Genomic DNA, 19883 nt, shown 5'->3' with positions numbered 1-19883 from the left:
CCCACTGCTGGGGGAAAAATGCTACAGCTAAACCAGCAAAGGCTAACTCAGTTTTAAAGACTGATCACTCACAAACCTCCCGGGACAGAAACAAGTATACTTTACCCTTGGGACGCACTAAGTGTGCATCGGCTCTGTAAAGTGACAGGACTCTAAGATTGGTACCGTGGCATTCCACATTCATTGCCTCCCAATCACATTCATCTCAAGCATGCTTAGTTTACAAGAACAAATATATTTCTTCTAACAGACAGTTCTGCAAAGTCAACCTGGACCCTTGTACAGCACCACCATTATTAAAGGATCTGCAGCCCATTTTTACACCTATGAAAATCCACAGTCTTCAATAGGAACAGGGTTGCTCAGGTGTAACTGATTAAGATTTAAGCAACAATTCTGTTGTTGATGCACAAGGGACAGACTTCAGCTCACTCTCAGCTCACAAACTCCCCCCACCCCTCCCATTTTAGACAGTCTGATACCCTGCAGAGCCAATGCAGCCAAGGGAGAAGACGCTGGAGTCTTCTCTTTAGAGCATCAACAGAGTAATTCATTATGTTGATACCAGTTTCCAAACGGCGTAACTATTGATCTCGGCCTCTAGCAGCTCATGAGCTAATGCTGCTATAAGACTGCCGCAAAGCTGGATACTTGGACTAGTATGAATGCTTGGAGTCTTGGGAACACTTCCAAGCAATGATTCTGTACCAGTGATCAGAAAACGCATGTTCTGTTGCAGGCAACCCACAAAAAGGATAATATCTGGTACCGAAGCAAAATCAGTAGCAGGCTGTGGAGATTTTGTTGCTGTGATCTGCAGTCATAAAATACATGTAGATTTTTTTTTTTAATCCAGATGCAGACACATAGCAACAGGCAACTCTAGAGTTTTCTCTAGCAAGAAACCCTATAATAAATCAGAACTGTATCAGATTTCTAGACCCACCCTTACACCAGGACAGTAAACAAGGTGTTGGAGACATTTCTGTTAGTTAAACCACACTATGCAGCTAGCAGTACCTTTGTCCTTTTTGAAGTCCAGTGCATCTTGTTTGTCTGTAACAATTTCCTTCATGTTAACAACGCTGCGATGGATCAACTGCCGAAGGATTTTAATCTCACGGATGGCCGTTATGGGGAAGCCTTCCTTCTCATTGTCCAATCGCACTTTCTTTAAAGCCACCAGTTCACCTGTCAAAACAAGTCAGTGTCAAAGTGTTTGCAGACAGATACTCCAAATAATCCAAATGATACACTCTTGATGCTGTCCCGCCTCTGGCCTGCCCAGGCCTTTGAGTTTGGTCTTTTTATGATTAGTTTTCATTAAGAAAACTGCTCATTCAGTCTTTAATTATGTTCTTAGCAAAGACCTTTCTAGGCTCCAGTTACATTGGTAATAGAAGAACATTGCAATCTGAAGACAGTTAGGGATGGGCAACTTTAAGGTAGTAGCCGGCCACAAAAGCCACTAAAACCCTTTGGGCTGGGGCATGTGTATGTTGGGTCCTGCCCCCAGAGGGTGTGACACAGCGTATGTGTGTTGGGTCCTGGCCTCCAGGGTGGGAGTTGGAGAGTGAGTCCACCTGACAGCGACGGCTATTGTCCCAGAAGGTTAGGCCCAGCTACCTGATCCGGCCCACTGGTTCTCACCATGTGATGCCTTGCCCCACATGCTGCTAGATGCCTGCCCTAAGCTGGGCTGTGGCAGGCCAAATAAGATGATCTGGTGGGCCGGATGCAGCCCTGGGCTGCTGCTGCCCATCCCTGCATGAAGACATTTTCCAAAAAAGTTACATGGCTCAATCTGAACTCTATCTTAAAGTATTTCTTTGCTTGGGAATACTATTTCACTAGTTCAACACAAAAGAGCTACTCAGTGAAGTGGTGGTTAGAACCAGTCAGAGGGTATCAGGACTCCTGGTTTCTATTCCCAGCTCTGCAAACAGCTAACTATGTTACTTTCCCAAAGTCAGTTCAAACCATGTGGCGTGGTTTCTCAATCTGAAAAATGAGGACGCCACCTTCTTCACACAGGAATAGGGCTTGTGAGATTCAGTGTTTGTAAAGCATTTTGAGATCTTGAGATGAAAGACGTCCTAGAAATGCAAGGTACATGACAATAGAGCTTCACTAATTTGCACTGACTGGGAGACACAACACGAATTAGCAAGTGGACAGCACACTAAAGAGCAAGGATCCCACCATCGCAGAACGTGGTTTGTTCATTTAATCTGGAATTGATTTCTTATACTTTGTAATTCACTGGAAAACGCACTGTAGGACATTGGGTGAAACACTTCGTATTAAGCAAACTCACTATCTACAATGCTGTCTCGTCTACTAAAACTTTGCTAAGTGGGGAGAGAACACCATCTATGTGCAAACTATAAAGTGCAGGATTAGCAAACTCTCCCATAGTATACCCACATAAAACCAGAAACATTGAGAGCAATTAGATGCTACAATACTAAGCAGAGAAAGGTGAGTTAAGAACAGGATCACAGTTTTGTTGAACTTATTTGCTTTGGTCACTCTACATTAGAGTCTTTGTTGTGCCAATGATCTCATCTGTGGCTTGACAGACAGCAGCCATGAAAACAAATTTGTGGGTTTCACAGGAACAAAAGAACAGTTAGATGCCAACTTCCAAAGAAGGCCAATGGGGTTTGGGAAGCCTTGCTCCCCGAGAGTCCTCTGAAAGTCCATGTTCCAAAGTCCATTACTGGTCATGGTGGTATTCCCCATTGAGTGGTAACAGCACTAAAACTGCAATGAGCTTTTAAGCAGGCTCACTGTGATAGCACCAAAAATAATTAAAAAGACATCCAAGAATCACTTAGGGAAATTCTTTCAATATTGCCTTATTCAGACTAAGGCTATATCTAACCTTTACCTGTATCCTTGTCCTTGGCTTTGTACACTTGCCCATATGTTCCCTCTCCAATAATCCCAATGATATCAAATTTATCCACGCAGCGCTTCCCCCAGTCGCTTTCTGTCTGTCTCCTCTCACCATAACGAGGACAACAGATTCTGAAAAAGGGAAGATTAGTTTTAAAATCCCGAACAATAGGACTTGATCATAACTGCTTTAAATGGAAGTGAATTTTTTAAATTTAAATCCTAAAAATTAATAGACTGGAGAGCAATTTGGTCATCTTACCTATCCAACTTGTAACACAGGATTGTTCCTCAGACTACAGTATACCTTAAATCTAGATAGTAATTACCAACAAGCAAAGGGATACCATCACTTCCTTGGGGGGGACTGTTCTGTAGTCTAGCAGATTGCAGAGTCAGGACTTTTAGACGGTGTGCTAGATCAGTGTTTCTCAACCTTTTTGATACCAGGGACTGGCTTGCTGCGTCAGGGAGATTTCAGGGACTGGCGCCAGGCCAAAGACCGGTTATTGAGAAACATTGTGCTAGATGGAGGTGAATTTTCTTTACTCAATACAGCAGGCATCACTAGACAAACATTTATATCAACCCATCCCACACAACAATATTTATATATCATACTAAGAACAGGAAAAAACATAATAAGAACAGGAAAAAAATTAACTATCCAAGCAACAAATGCCATCTTTAATTTAAAATGGCAACTACTGTACTCATTGTTTCAACCTGCCCTAAAATGAGGCCTGTAACAGGCTATTTCCATGGTTGCTTTCATGACTAATTCTCATCAAGTGCTATTTTGTAAATTTTTACTCCAATAGTCTTTAGTGAATTACGCTATATAGTCCTATACCTCCTACAGGCAGAGTAGCCAAATGGGACTTTTTTCTATGCCCATCATCCTGCAGTGTTATGCTATATCAGGTCCCTACACTTAAAGAACAGACCTAACAATTGTACAAGACCAAAGAGCATAATTTGAACTCCATCCAATGTCATCCCTTATTTCTCCACATACAATGATCTAAAATGGGGATCAAGGGTTATGATATATCAAAACACACTACTAAAAGGTTCTCAGTATGTCTCACCATTCTTCAGTTAGCCTGTACCTCAAACAAATGGATTTGCCCTGTCTTATGAACGGAGAATGATACACAGGATTCTGCTAAAGATCTTGTTACATTGCTCTTAATGTGAGTGGGGTTTGGACAGAAGCCAATTGGTATTCTTTACTGTAACATAATTCTTTCATAATTTTAGATTTGTTAAGTATTTTGAAATGAACATAGGACATTTGATCATTATTTAGGACACAATGTAGCAAATATGCCTTGGGAAAGGAAAGAAAACATAGAAGACACTCCTAATTGTACAAAAGAGTTTATACCCTTGACGAATGCATAGTTCTCATTAGCGTTAAAGAAAGTCAAGTATGCCCACTGAGTGGAGAACAGATCACCAATACTTCACCAATGTCATGGGTGAAGGTATGTAGCCCCTTTCCTGAACAACTGCTTCCTAGAAACACTGAAGATTCTACATCAGGTTGTTTGTCAGCCAGGTTTCTTTGGCTTCAGAATGACAGGTCCTTTCCCAATTCAGCCACAATACTGTTTTCAAGGCAATTGTTAAATGAAAGTTTATGAGAATTTTCAAGGTGGACTAGGTTTAAGGTGTACATGAAACACTCCAGTAATTCACACCATAGGAAGGATCATGTAATAGATTATAGAACAATGGGACCTGTCAGAACCTTGACAAAATAAAGTCTGAATTACAGGCAGGCATTGTGATGCAAATATGCTACATTTCACCTGCTCTTCCCCCCCCATCTGTAGCCCTTCTAGTTTGTTAATATTCAAATGGATGGAGAAAGGACCCCATTCTCCTGCATGGACAAACACCCGTGTTTAGACTGACAGACAGAGCCTTAAACCTGTCAAATGTGAACTAGAAACCCAAAGGAGTCGGTGCAGTGAATAAAAGAAAGCCAGCACAACAGGGGTTTAGTTTCTTTCGAACAATGTTTTGGGTTTTGTTTAGAGGCACAGTATCATGATTCAAGCCTGTCTCAAGTCAAATGATTTCCAGAAAAAATTATGGGTTGTCCAGAAGAGAGGTAAGTTGGGCTGTAAAACAGAACATGCCCCTTGAAGAAACACAAAACTGAGATCCTGAATATGTGTAGTCATTAAAAATCCACTAGTACTTTTTGCACAGCTGGTAGCATTAACAGCAGTGTCCTGACTAGACTCCAACTGGGCATTTGCATTGTGCCTACTTACACTTCTCTCTTCAGATTCATCAAATACATTAGGAATTTTTTCAACCTGAAGTGACTTGCTAGGTTGCTGAGAACTGCTAAAACAGTTGCAGATTTAACCTCAGAGGTAGGTGCATTTTCATGATAGGGAAAACAGTTTCAATGTCCAATTTCTAGCCACATTCTAAAACACTCTGGGATCTTTCTGGATGAAAGGTGCTATATAAACACAAGATCACCACCATAAGAAGACACTGTTTAGAGATGCTAGCATGCAGTCTGTGCAAACACTTACTTTGGTCTCTTTTTGAATGGTTGCTGAGGTGGTGTGGCTGCCTTTGGTTCTGGAGACTCCGGTGGAGATGGATCCCCTCCAGGAAGCTCTGGAGGGAGCGGGAGGTCCATGAGCAAGTGTCGTGGTCTCTGCTCTCTCTCTTTCTTCACAAGTTTTGGAGGAAGAATCTCCTTTGGACTAAATCCCAGAAAGTTACAGCAAGTTAATACAATATGGTCAAACTTAAGATGCCACTTCAAATAAAGAGGATCACAGGTGAAAAGTTTCAGACTTGAGTGCCTGAAGTTAGGGGGCCAAGTATGGATTTAGGAGCCTAGCTCTAGACACTAAGGGTTAAAATTAAGCATCTTTCTTGTTTCAAAGCCAAAGTCAATGTAGAAAAATACTAAATTAAAAACACAGTCCAGCCTCAAAAGACCACATAACTCTTTGCAACTAAAAGTCTCCCATGACAGTGGAATAAAAATTCTTAACATTATATAAACGCAACAACAAATTTGGGATATAACCTGTTATCTATTTATTGAGCCCTATTTCCCATCTCCTGTCTACTCATTAAAACAGATTTAAAGGCATGTTCTGATCCTTAAGCCCATTAATGGCCATTGCAAATCTACAACATGGAAGCAAAACTAACCATCTCTCCACTATATTGCCTTTAACTCAAGGACCTAACGCAAGGACAGAAATGGGGCAACAATAACTTCTGCATATTGCAGGTAGATCACCAGCTCATTTCTTCTTTTATTATGGTACCAATGGTAATGTAGTGTTATCTTTAACTAGTGGAAGACTGATATGCAGAATCTAGTTTATCGGGGGTTGGGGGGACACGGAAGGAGTATCAGGGAGAATTCCTGGATTTGAATAAATTGGAATTAAAATCCAAGTTGAATGGCAGTAGGCAAGTCACATTATTCATAATACTTACCCTGTACAAGACTCCACCCTCCCCAGGAAAGGGAAAAGCTGTCTATTGAGAAATAGACAAGCAGCCTTTCTTGGATCATTCTTAGGGCAACCTGCTTGGGGAGGTTGATGCATTTCAGCATCAGCAGGTCTAAAATTCTGCTCGTCAGCACAAAGAAGCCAATGCAACTGAACTGATGGGAATAGAAAATTAGGAAAGTTACCTTACTCACTAGCCACTTCCCAACCTAGCTGAAACCTGTGATGAAACACAATGTATTCCACAAATGAATACAGAAGCAAGACATGGAAGGAGGTTTTGACTGAAGTACAGTACTTTCCCCTTTGGAATTACTGAGTCCTGATACTCTTTAAAGGAATAGACAAAAAAAATTTGTCTTTTTACTCCTACTGAGGTCAGCACATAGGTTTAGTGAACTAATTAGAAAAGCCCTGCTACTCCGAGTACTAGAGGAAAACTGTCACTGATATGTATCACTATGGCTGTTATAAGCCATGAAAGTAACAACAGACACAAGAGAAAGATCTATGGGCCTGCTCTTGCCCCCGTTTAAAAGTCACCCGAAGTACTGCAGTTGACTTAGAAGAGCAGGATTGCCCCGTATTGGTCAGTCTTAACGAAAGCAAAGAACATCAGCGTTAAGGCTGACAAGAGGAGCCCTCAAAATGGGATTCAGACATGGGATCGAGCCGGCAGGCTAAAAATAGCAGTCTAAACAGGGGTGGCCCGGGTGGCAGCTCAGATTAGCTGCTCGAGTACGAACGTTCCTGGGGGCGTGGGCAGGTTTGTACTTGGGCAGCCAGCACAAGCTGCTGCCTGTGCTACCACTGGCTGCCCTGCTATTTTCGGTGCACTAGCTCAAGCATGTTCCCAGCTGCAGTGTAGACATCCCTAAATGTCGGACGAAGGCACCTAACTCAAGTGCCACGTCTGAAAATCAGTTCTTGTGGTAGAGCCTGATCGACTTGGTCAAATTATCTCGCCAGCTTCATAGGTTATAAACAAGCTATTTGAAGAATATTTAAAAGTTATGTATTCGGATTCAGCGCCTAGTTATTTCAGCCTGTGTATGCCATCCACCACCAGGAGAAGCAGTTCCTGTCCACCAACTGCAATGGAGCTTTACCCACTTTTGCTAGCAGGGAATTTGTTCTAGATCCGTAACATTATGCAGTGTTTTAACATGCTCCACACACCTTCATCCAAAAAAGCCTGAATTTGATAATTTTGCAGCTTGCTGGGAAGAGTATTTGTTTGACGAGGTTTTTGGGGAAGGATGAAGATGTGTTGCTCGGTAGCATCTGGAGAGGAGAGGCTTTTCTGGAGTTTTTTCCATGGTTATCTGCTGACTGATGTAAATTGTCACCTTCGTTTGATTATTTAAGGCTGCTGGCTAGCTGGAGTTAATTTATTTGTATCTCAGAATTATGCTGCTAGGTGGCTATTTTAAATTTAGTTATGGTCAGGGCGCACAGACATTTGCATAGCCATTCTTTTTTTTTTAAACACTAAATCTAAACAAACATCACTTCTGCATTACCTAAACCTGAGTGTTGCATACAGATGGAGTGGAAAACCTTAAAGATGAGCTGCAAACCTTCAAAAAACCAAAACCCCATCAATACAAAGAACAAGGGAAATAAAATCCCATAACAGTAAAACAGCTGTAGCTGCTCTAAAAAACTGTAATTAGCACATCTCTTAGCTATTTTGGGGATAGTCATTACCTCCCAGAGATCCTGAGGAATTCAAGCTATGAGACTTAGAGTGACATCAGCCATCACATGCCTAAAATGATTCTAAAACCTTCGTTTCCACTCCCTCCTCATGCCCTCTCCTGTAAGATGAAACATCTCATGCTGCATCTGAACGCAAAGGTGAATCCTTTGGAATGATACATCACGAGTCTTTTTAGCATTACACTAGCATGAAGAGAAAGGTACAAGAATCTTTATTTACTCATCTGAGCTGCATTTTGTACTTGGGTAACTCCAATAGGATTCTAAACTTCATGCTTGCCATAGTCTTAGAAATCGAGAAGGGCATGTGTTTTTTCCACATGTTGGAAACAGAATAAAGAAACCTACTTAAAGAAATTTTGTTCACAAGCAACAAATAGTTATAAGTGATTGAAAACAATGTACTGTGCATGGTCCATGTGTCATTTGCAACTAACACCTGCTAACCCTAATGAAGTGGCTTTATTTGTTTGCCTCCTCTTTTTTCAAATGAACTGGCTGGCTGAGAACTTGTTTGCCAATCTTTGGGTGGAAATATATTCCGCAATTATGTTATAAATCTCTCAAAATACACAATGGTAGTGGAGGTAAAATGAAGAAACTGACAAAGCTGCAAGTCAACCTTGAAAGAGTAATCAGCCACTCATCTGGGGACACATACAATATTAGCATGGCAGTGATGAAAATAAGAGGTGTGTGAGTTTGTGGTAAAGTTTATGATGCTTTACAAGGCTGGCTTAACTATACCAGAGCTGACTCAATAGGCTATAGGCTATTATACCATGTTAGCAACCACAGCATTATGTTTAGTGTGTACTTTTCCAATACAAGTACTGGTCTAGGTACCACATTAAAGCTATTCTTTCCACTCTCGCTGCTATTTAAAAAGCTGAACAACACTAAACCAAGTGCTGTTTGTGAAAGACAACATAAGGCTGCACAGGTCTAAACTTCTATAATGTATTGTAATGATCACAATTACAGCAGTACCTTGCTAATACTAATGCCTAAAGGATCGATTGAGAACAGTAAGTGAACAAAGAACATATAATGAACTTTGTTCACGTAAGAAGTGGTAATAATACTTCAAAGTATACTAGTAGATTGTTTTGTTTTACATTATGCAAGAGTAATTAAGTCTTATATTAAGATATTCCAGTACCTCTTTACTGAGAAGTAGAGAGAGAGCAAGGGTTTTGGTGAGCAATTAAGTAAAAAATAGTGAGGACCTAATGTGGAATCATTCACAAATTACAAAACTTCAAGAAAGTATTCTGCCATGACAAAAAAGTTTTTAATCCTTTTTCAGTTGATTCTATTTCCTTTGCCCTGGTTTATTCAGATAATTTCCATCACCATAAAAAGTGTGTGTTTGGAGTCATCTAGGGGATTAGTTGAGTAATCTATCAGATCTCAAAATGATTGGTGTAGCAGTCAATACTACAACTCACTTGGGAAAGGACTCAGTCTTGACATTCTGCTTAGGGCTTATCTATAAGTGAACTCTCAGGAGAATTAATTAGAATTAATTTAAGATGTGAAATTAAAGATTGGTTAAACTGCATTAAACCCCTGTGTGACACAATCAAAATTAAGATCACTTTTATTTTGAATAAGAGTATCCACACCTGGGTTTAATTTGGTTTAAGTAATCCACTTTAAAAGTTAACTTGGATTAATTTCCTGAGCATCCCTATGTAAACAAAACCCCTTAGAGATAGACAGTAAAGGGTTACCCTCTTCCACATTAAAATTATATAACAATGTAATTAGATAAGCAGCATGGGGCACAGATAAAGAACAGGTTGCACGTAAAACCACAGGGTGAATTACAATTAAAACTACTGAACTACGCATGGTTTCCTTATTCCCAACAACCCTCCTCCCAGATATGCTACTTAACTTCTGAGATTCTTTTATTTTCTGTCTATGGCCTTGCTTACAGGACAAAGTTGCACCAGGTGCGATTTTAAAGCAGCTTAGTTAGTCTGAGACAAACTTCTGTCGACACTCTTAGTTCAGTTCATTATAAATAAATAAAATACTACCTAGTTCTCATATAGTACTTTTAGTTTAGCTTAAATCAATTAGCAATTGATTTAAAAACCCAATGTAAGTTAAAGCAATGCAATCTGTTTCAGGTAGACAAGGCCTGCATGTCCCAACAACATGCTGGAAGTGTGACACTGCTTTGTGTTGTCCTCTCCTATAAGTCACATGCTCTTTCCTGTTACTTTAACACAGCTTTTTGGAGCATTCCAGTTTTTATAATAATTCAGGACCTTCTCTTGCAAGCTGCTGCACGCAACAGGATCCCTTCTCCCATGTGAAGCCCCACCTTCTCCCATATTTTTTTTTGTAACTGTTTTTTAAAAAAAGCCTCTAAACTTCTCTTCCTCACTGAGATTTTGTGTTAGTTTCAGCACTGAATCATAAGCCCCTCAAAATAGCTATTCTGGATGGAGAGACGGACAAGAAGATAACATTGTGAACGACGACGTGACAGGGCATTTAGTTATGAGTGGTGTTTTCAGCAGAATGGCACAGGCTTCAACAGAATCAAGTACAAAACTAGGTATCTTCTAGGAAACATATACAGGGTAAAGGAGGAGTCACCAAGCTAAAAATAAAATCTCTTCTCTGTAACGTGTTAGTACAATGTATTCCAACCCAAGCAGCACTGAGGTTTCCACATGACCTTACCTATCTAAGTCATCTTCCCCGAGCAGAATAGGTGGGAGCGGGAGTGGAGGCAGCGTTGAAGTCTTCAGGTGTGGGATAGCGGCCGTCACAGACACCTGTGGTTTTGTAGAGACCTGGACAGAGGGCTGAGAGTTTGCCTGAGTGGACAAAGCAGATGTTCTTGAGTGGGAAGAAGATGGCAAAGAGGCTGGGACTGAAGTAGGGACCTGAACAGAAGTCAGCTGGGAAAGCGGTAGAGGTGGAACAGCTGGTGATGGAGGCAAAGGAGGCAACGGGGGAATCTGAGGCGGCGGTGTAGTCGTTGGTAGAGGTGGAGGAGGTGATTTTATTGAGGGCAATGGAGGTGGGTTCTCCTTCTCTGTTGTCTCTGTCTCTTTTGGAGTTGCAATCTCCTCTTTCACTACTACAGACTTGGAGTCTTTTGTTCCCATCGTTTTTGAGTCTTTAACTGGAGCTGCATGCTTCTTCTCAGAGTTCTCGTCTATCTTGGTTTTTATTGGCTCCAGAGATGTTTTAGTCTCTGCATTTATGTGTATTAAATTAACCAGTTCCGTATCGGAGGCTGATTTTTCAGATTTAATGATTTTGGGTACCTTTTTAGACTCCGCCCCTGTCTCCTTAACCTCAGATGAGCTGTTCTCTTTTATAGACAGAAAAACAGGTGAGTTCTTTGCCTCCTTCCCATCCACCTTTGCTGCTGCTGCCGCTGCTGCAGCTCGTTCCTTCTTTTTCCTGCTAAGCTCTGCTCCCAGGCTGGAGTTCAATGGTAGCCTCGCAGGCGATATACTGGAATGGCGACTACGTGAACCGGACCTCTGCTTTTTACTGTGAGATGATGAGTGTCTTGAATATACAGGACTTCGACTTCGGGACTTCACAGACTTCCTATGGAAAGAGCAGGAAGCAGAAAACTGAGATGCAGTCTGATGCATACTCTGTTAGTTACTGAAATTAACATATAGGGATAGCCCTCTTGAAAGACAAGAGCATTCATAAATTGTCAACTCCACTTCTGACCATACCCAAGGCTTGTCTGAGGACACTTAAATTAATGATACCAGTTTGATGACACTTGAAAATAATCCAACATCTAGGGAGCTTCCAAGGTCAAAGATCCTGCTGCTTACAAATCAACAATTAAAACAACAGAACCGCAAGATGAGGGTTAGACAAACCCCAAGTTGAAGAAGAGATAACAGATGCACAGTGCTTGACTGGAGGATTTTAGTTGAGAGGATGAGCTGACAGTTTACGAATCTTTCAGGGCAATAGAGCAGGAGGGAAAACACAATGATAAGACATGACTATTGCTTGTGGGAATGTTCTGCACAACCTTGTGGCGTTGATCAGTGGTGTTACAGTGAGGCAGTGATATTCAGACCTCAGTGGCTAAGGAATCAAACTAGCAATCAACATTACCCAAAACAGACACAGTAGTGTGAATTCATTGTTTCATTCACTATAGTATTATATATTCACTCACACAGTGTTTTAATATCATATGCTGCACAGAGCCGCAGGAGACCCAATCAAGAGCTACTTGCAGCTCAAGAGCCTAAGTCTGAGTATCACTGCAATGAGGCATTCTCCTAGTGAATGCCACTTTTGCCCACAGAACATTCTCACTCCAAGTAGAGGTTTTACTATTACCATAAATGCATTTGTACACTGCAAGTCAGAAAGACAATTTGAGGCTTTCACCCTGATTTAGACATGTTCAGAGATACTCTAAGTCTGAATTTACAAAAAGTGGGCTACAATTTATTACATAAGCAGAGATATTAAATGAATTTGGAAATCTGCACCGTAGTGTGAGCCACAAATAAGGAGAAAAATGCCTTCCTTTAAAGTACACGAGCTGAACAGAGGATAAACTTGGATTAGGCACAAGTCTGCAGTATCTGTGAACCTAGTGGAGATTAGGAATGAAGATTCATTGGAAAGACTGGAAATAAAAATCAAACAAACAGAAAACTGGTATTTTCAATTCACAGGTCAGTGAATATTTTCTCCTTTTTAAGGGAGATTGGGATTTTGCAAGTCATGGGACAGTGTATTTTAAGAGGAGTAATGTGGAAATGATGGACTTTAATGATCTGGAAGACACGTTACTAAAAAATAAAAAAAAATCTTGAAGTCAGACTCTACCCATGCTTAGTTGAAATCATGCTCACAACTGATTTTTATTCTATGATTTATTCAAACCTAGAGTTCTCTGACCACAGTAGAAAATATAGCATGATTTTAGATCATGGTTAAAAGAAATTCCCTTTTCCACACAGCTCAGAAAACATGTAATAGCAACTGTGTTTAAACATGGAAGCTGTTAGCAGATTTGTCAACTATAATTGAAATGCAGTGTAAGATAAGAGAATCGCAATTTTAAACAAATATTCTTACAACATAAATGCTTTAAAAATAAGCTGAAGGATAGAAATGGCTTATTATAAAGCATTTCACTAGACATTTTTGACTGTAGTGGCCAAATATCAATGTGACTAAGTGGCTCTTACCTTTAGTCTTAAAGAAAAAAAACAGCAATAAGAGTATAAAAAAAGTCAAGACTTATTTCAGATCCTGTCTTCAATGTTCATGGAAGTTGTGCTTAAACAGAAGCTGGCAATATGCCTCAAGCTGGTATGTCATCTTCAGGGGACTCTGGATAATCAGTTTAACTGTCACACACACAGGCAGAATTTGCCATTTGGATAGTAGTTCACTTTCCACATCCCGCTGCAAAACTGTCAGGAGCTGAAGTAGCTAGCAGCATGCTTTCACTACACTCAGAGGTCACACTTGCAGACTTTGCTGAGGACAACATTCCTAACTGAACTTGTATGACATGGTTAGCTGCAAACAGAGCTAACTTAATTCTAAACCTAAAGAGCACTGAATCATGCACTAAATCCCAGCTACAACTGATTCATAACATGGATCTGGAAACCTTCCCCTCCACAGGCAATATTACCTTTTGTCACTGCTGACTGAATTGAAATATGTTTTAAGAGAAGCAAATATATACAGGAAGTTTTGTAAGGTGTTTCCCCTGTCTAGTGTAATCACTGAGTAACTTTATCTCTGACCGAGAGGTTAGTGATTTGCCCTCACACATCACCTTTGAAACCAACACTGCACTGCAGATTACCTAGTTTATAGTACTTAAAAAGGGAGGAAAAGCTCCCAGCTTTAGAGATGTTCAAGATTTTCTTTCCAGCTATAGTGGAATGGTTACAAAATTCCTGTATTTCTAATGCAGGAAACTGGACGTGTAAAATGCTAGCCACCAGGCCCGTGAATTAAGACAAAGGTATCAGTGGGAGAGAATGGGAATGGCTCACTAAACAAGACCAAAGCACACTGGCAACAATCAGAGCTGTACCAAAGAGATTGTTGGAGGAATAACTGATAGAAATCTCTAGCCCTATCTATACTATGAAACTGGAAGTTGCTAAGAGTTGTTAGCAACAGTTTCCCCTCAGCCAGTGATGAATGCAGAACAAGAGATGATAGAGAGAGCACAACTGGACACTTCCAGAATGCCTGTCACCTGAGGCTCTCAGAGCAATTTAAAAACATTAAGCATACCTCACAGGTGAGGTTATTTGGCATTATTCCCCCATTATGCAATGGAGAAATCACAAGCATAGTACTGAAGTGAAAGTTAGTGGCGAAGGTGGGACTAGGACCCAGGCATCTTGACTCCTGGTTTCTTGTTTTAACCACTAGAGCAGGGGTGGGCAAACTTTTTGGCCCGAGGGCCACATCTGGGTATGGAAATTGTATGGTGGGCCATGAATGCTCATAAAATTGGGGTTGCGGTGCGGGAGGGGGTGAGGCCAGAAATGAGGAGCTCAGGATGCGGGAGGGGGCTCCGGCTGGGGGTGTGGGCTCTGGGGTGGGGCTGGGGGTGTAAGAGGGTGCTCCAAGCTGGGACCAAGGTGTTCGGAGGGAAGGAGGGGTATCAGGGATGGGGCAGGGACACGGGGTGGGGGGGATGAGGGCTCTGGCTGGGGGTGCAGGCTCTGGGGTGGGGCTGGGTATGCGGGGTTTGGGGTGCATGGGGCTGGCTCAGGGGTGCAGGCTCCGGGCGTCACTTACCTCAAGCATCTCCTGGAAGCAGCAGCATGTCCCCCGCCCGGCTCCTACCCGGAGGCACAGCCAGGCGTCTCTGCTGCGCCCTGCCCCTTCTGCAGGTGCTGCCCCTGCAGCTCCCATTGGCCACGATTCCCGGCCAATGGGAGCTGCGGGGGCAGCGCTAGAGGCGGAGGCAGTGTGTAGAGTGGAGCCCCTGGCTGCCTCTACATGTAGGAGCCAGAGGGGGGACATGCCGCTGCTTCCACGAGCCGCGCGGAGCAGCCCCCGACCCTGCTCCCCGGCTGAAGCACAAGAGCGGGGCAAGCCCCAGACCTTGCTCCCCAGCAGGAGCTCAAGGGCCGAATTAAAACAGCTGGTGGGTCGGACGCAGCCTGCGGTTTGCCCACCCTTGCATTAGAGAAACTACCTCAAATTAAACCTTCTAAATCCAGTTCATGGACATTTGACAATACATGATTTTGTGCTGCACACCAGTGACTATGGCGCACATACAAACCCAGAAACTAAAAACTCATAACAGTGTACAAGCCCACATCCATCAAGTGGGGTGTTACCTGAATTCTTTCTCTTGGCTATAGCTGCAATGGCATGGTTACTACAACTGCTATAAAGAACAACAGTGATTATATCTGTTACTTTCCCTCCCAACCAAAGACTCCACATTTCCTCCTTAACCAAAAGCAGTTTGTTTGGAGGGCCCACTTGGAATGTGACCCACAGTGTGCTTTCTGCATCAGGGACATTCCAGTATTTAGTTCACCATCTTCCTTCTCAGACTACATTTTGGGAATGGGGAGGTAAAAGAATCACTAGGAAGGATTTCACCCTCAGCCAATGAAAAAACATCAGTGCCACAGGAAAGACGCTTTCCTCCCCCTCTGAGGAATTTACACTGAACTTTCCTCACTGCATGGAATGCAAGTTCAGTGAAGCAACAACTAACACAAGCAAACTGAAAATCAGAACTCGTGTGTGTAACAGTTAGAAAGAAAATAAGGTCTGAACATTGCCCTCTGCTCATTTAAGCGTAATATTGTACTTTGGGGTAGCCATTTTCCGAAGGCTTCTTGCACACTCAGTTGACTCTTTATTTCTTGCTTTGTGTTGCTCATTGAAACCGAGCTTTGATTAAAAAGAGTGTGCTATAAAAAAACTGCAGACCAGCTTTAAGAGAAAGGGGCGGGACTGTGGTGGGTTATCAATTTAACCCTAGATTCAAAGAATTCAAAATAAACAGAGTGTAAACAAGCAGTAACCTTTGGAATTTTTTGGGGTTTGGTTAACTAGCTAAGTGCTGTACCAGAAAGGTGTCCTCGAAAACTTTCCCACATGGCTATGCAAGTTCACGGAAGCACATTCAAAGCTGCTTCCATGAAACCAGGTTCAGAAAAAGTGATCTTCACTTCACAGGACTAACTAGCATTATACAGACTAAGGGGAGGAATGGAGGGAAAACACAGAGCTTTAGGATCCCACTGATTCCTCTACTACCCTCCAACCAATAGCAACCCTCTTGCTGGTTAAGGAAGAGTAGATACACACCCTTAACAGAGCCTACAAGCAAAACCAGAAAGGATACACAAGGCATCTGCCACGCAGTAGACTTTTCTAAAGGGGTGTAAAAGCGCATAGTCTGTGAAAGCAATGTCTTCGTTCCCCCCCAATATATATACATTTTTACATGGAGATGTCTCCACTAGGATTTTATATCAAGATGGCTAAGGGACAGGTAGCTTTTGCTTCCATGTAGCTAGTCAAATAAATTCCAGATGGGGGGAGAATAGGGTTGACCTCAATGAGCTAAATCGAAGCAAAAATTACCAATGCCTTATCGCCATTAGGATTTTACACTGAGATAACTACTTGCTGTGAAGACAAAGGCAATGTTCTTAGCCCATACCAGCCCTGATTTTCATTGGAAAGCCTACTCCCTAAATGTTGAGAGCAGTGGATGTGGTTTTAGGGCTCAATTCCACAAGCAAGGAGTTCAATGGGACTACCCACATGAGAAGTACCAATCACATGGATAAAGATTGCCAAGACCAATCTCCTTGCTCGCAGCTCCCAATGGAATCCAGGGAAGCAACACAACTAACATTGTACATGTTGTTTTGACAGTTTGCCCTAAGGACTTACTTCATTCAAGTTCAGTTTGGAATTATGATAAAGCTATAACCATAGTTCCATAACACACATGCTGTGAACTGGAAGCTCATGGAGACACAAGCTTTAGATTGAAAAATAATGTTAGGCTACCTACCAATCTGTACTCAAAATACTCTTGATTACTATACATCCGAAATAAAATGCAGCACTATTACTAATTTCAAACAAAAATAGGCATTTTTTGTGTGCGTGTCAAAGTTACTGGTGCATATAAGAGAAAAAAATACATTTGTTCCAAAATAAAAAAGTTACCTAATTACTCTTCTAGAATGCCAAGGAGCTATTTAAAACAAATGGAAGCAAATGATCCATAACTGAGCAGAACACAGCCTGAGAAAATCAACTTTAAACTAGAAAGAAGCAACTTAAATACGGTCAACTAATTATGATGAAAGAAAAAAATTAATCAGCTCAGAGTGAGATATGCTCTGAATTAAACAATCCTTCTGACAACTGCGATAAATCTCTTTCTTAGAATTTTGATCAAAGTTTCCAGAACGTGAGAGCTTTTTAAAGTACATTTAGTGCTAATGAAAGGTGCTGGATTTTTATTGCTAGAAATTTAGATACTTTCTACAGAACACTCACTAGTGCAAACTTCCCCACAATGCTTCACTCGTATTCTGCAGGAGCCACCTCTACAGGCAAGTGTAATTCAATCCTAATGGCTCATTCAGTATTGGCCTCTTTGCTGAGGCTGCCAACACGGAGGCTGATCAGTGCCAACAATGGCGGTGCTTTTTAAGATGCGGGTATCTATCAAAAGGGAACTGTAACGAGCCCATCAAACTCACACAGACCAGGGAGGAGCCCTTGGCAGTAAGGAGTGAACACTAATTACCTGGGCCAGACCTGAATAGATGATAGAGGGTCAATCACTCGCAACCCCAGAGCCATCCAATCTCCCCCCAACACATAAGAGACAACATAGAGATCACACACCTGGCTACTGGACTTCGGCTCACTGACCGCTTGGCAACAAAAGGACTGCTCGAGCGCCTTCGGCTATATGGGCTGGGTGACCTCCCGCTGTACGACCCACTTCCTCTCTCATAACTGGATGAGCGCCTCCTGTTGTACGGGCTGATGGACCTCTGTCTCCTACTGTAAGGACTAGGAGACCGAGTGTTGGACTGGTATGCTACAGGTTCCTTGTAGGGTGGGCTGACCGACTGCCTGCGCGATGAGCCACCGGGGCTCTTCTTGTAGGAATCATAGTTGCTGGATGTATGCGACCGTGGAGGGCTGAGATCATATTCTTGGGTGTAGGATGCTCCTGAGGGGCTGTCATCCTGTTTGGGGCTGTCAGCCCATTTCCTGTGGGGACTCCTGGATTTCCGTTTTGGACTATCAGTTGCTTTGTAGCTTTTCAGAGTGTCCCTTTTCCGATGGCTTTTACTGCGGTCTTTGTGCCCAGACTTCAGCTCCCGCTCTTTTCTGGACTTCTCCTTGTGTGCTTTGGCCGACCTGGACTCCTTGTTGCTGCTTCTTGATGGCTGTGACTTAAAATGTTCCTCATTCTCCTCGTTGAGTCTCTTGGAGGTTCCCGACACCCGGTCCTTGGTGGACCCTGACTTGCTGGACACCTCCTGATTCTTTTCCAGTTTCTTCTCTTTGTCCACCTGCTTACTCCTGATCAGCTCCCGAATACGCTTGTGCTGGTGGTGCCGGTGCTTGTGCAACCTGTCGCTCCTGTCTGAACTTCCTTTCCTCTCATCATTCTCCCTTCTTTCCAGCTTGAGGGCCACATCATCTGAGAAGGTGTCCGAGTCGGAGCTGATGTCGTCATACTCCACCAGGGGCTTGATCATTGCACCCAGTGGTGCCGCCGCCTCTTGAGCCACCAGCGGGGAATCTTTGGAGTGCTTGGACCTGTGCCTCTTGTGTCTGGAGACCAGCCGGTGCCTCTCCTTGCTGTTCGAACTGCCACTGCTGGACGTCTGCTGCTGCAAGGACCCCCCTCCTCCTCCATCCTTCTTGCCCCCATGTCTCTCTGGATTTGGCATTCCTTCTCCACTGTGCTTGGAAGAGGGGAGGGGGGAATCCTCCAAAACCCCCAAACTTTAAACCCCAGTCACACACACACACCCCCCCTCGCTACAGGCTTCTCTCCTCTTTCCCTGGCTCTCCTTTCTCCTCCCACCATTCACAGCCACTTGCCCCCGCTGCCTGTCCTCCCTGGTTCTAGCTCTCTCCCTGCTTCATGGGGTGCAGCTCTTTGGATCAGGCCCCGGGGTGGGTGGCGGGGGGAGGGGCCTTGACCTCACAGGGCCCCTGGGCAGGAAGCTAAAGGGCCTGGAAAGCCCCCGGGAGGGGGGCCTTGGGAGGAGGGTGGCTGGGCCCTGGAGCGGGCGCCCTGGCCTGGGCAGAGGGTCGCCTGGGCAGGGGCCCCCTGGGCCTCTGAGCAGGTCCCTAGGCCCGGCTCCCTGAGTGGCTCCCGACGCGGAGGGTCCCCGGATCCCGCCCCCTCGGCCGCGGCGCGGCGGGTGCCCGGCTCGCGGCCCCCTTTGTCCGCCCCGCTCCCGGGGCCGCCTCCCCTCTCACTTCCCAAAGCGAAACGGCACCGCTTCCAAGGGGGCAGCCGCCAACTCTCGCGAGACTCCCGCTCTCGCGCGATGAGCGAAGCCTCCCCGCCTCGCTCGCCCAAACGCCGCGAGAAACTCCGGCCGGGCCCGCTCAAACCCCGCGAGAGCTCCGCGCTGGGCTCCGCAACAAAACTTTATTGAGCGGCCTGGTAACGCGGTCAGAGAAATAAGCGAGCACAAGGCGGCCTCTCTTTTTAACAAA

The 19883-nt window shown here is 43.5% G+C and overlaps 1 protein-coding gene across 3 annotated transcripts in view; it reads right to left on the bottom strand.

Annotated features, from left to right (window-relative positions):
• Window positions 1–19346, bottom strand: part of CDK12 (cyclin dependent kinase 12) — a 74025-nt gene extending 54679 nt beyond the window's left edge. For 2 of the 3 annotated variants that reach the window (XM_074940984.1, XM_074940985.1), the window contains exons 1-5: window positions 18039–19346; window positions 10836–11720; window positions 5463–5639; window positions 2894–3033; window positions 1021–1191 (exon numbers count right to left, since the gene is read on the bottom strand). In XM_074940984.1, coding sequence (XP_074797085.1) covers window positions 1021–1191; window positions 2894–3033; window positions 5463–5639; window positions 10836–11720; window positions 18039–19102 — 2437 coding nt within the window. In that variant the 5' untranslated portion in view covers window positions 19103–19346. The remainder of the gene's footprint in view (window positions 1–1020; window positions 1192–2893; window positions 3034–5462; window positions 5640–10835; window positions 11721–18038) is intronic. The other variant, XR_012636416.1, reaches the window with a different exon arrangement.
• Between the last annotated feature and the right edge of the window lie 537 nt (window positions 19347–19883).

This window comes from Natator depressus, chromosome 27, assembly GCF_965152275.1.
Source record: "Natator depressus isolate rNatDep1 chromosome 27, rNatDep2.hap1, whole genome shotgun sequence".
Lineage (NCBI taxonomy): Eukaryota > Metazoa > Chordata > Testudines > Cheloniidae > Natator > Natator depressus.
This window is presented reverse-complemented; position numbering and strand designations above follow the sequence as displayed.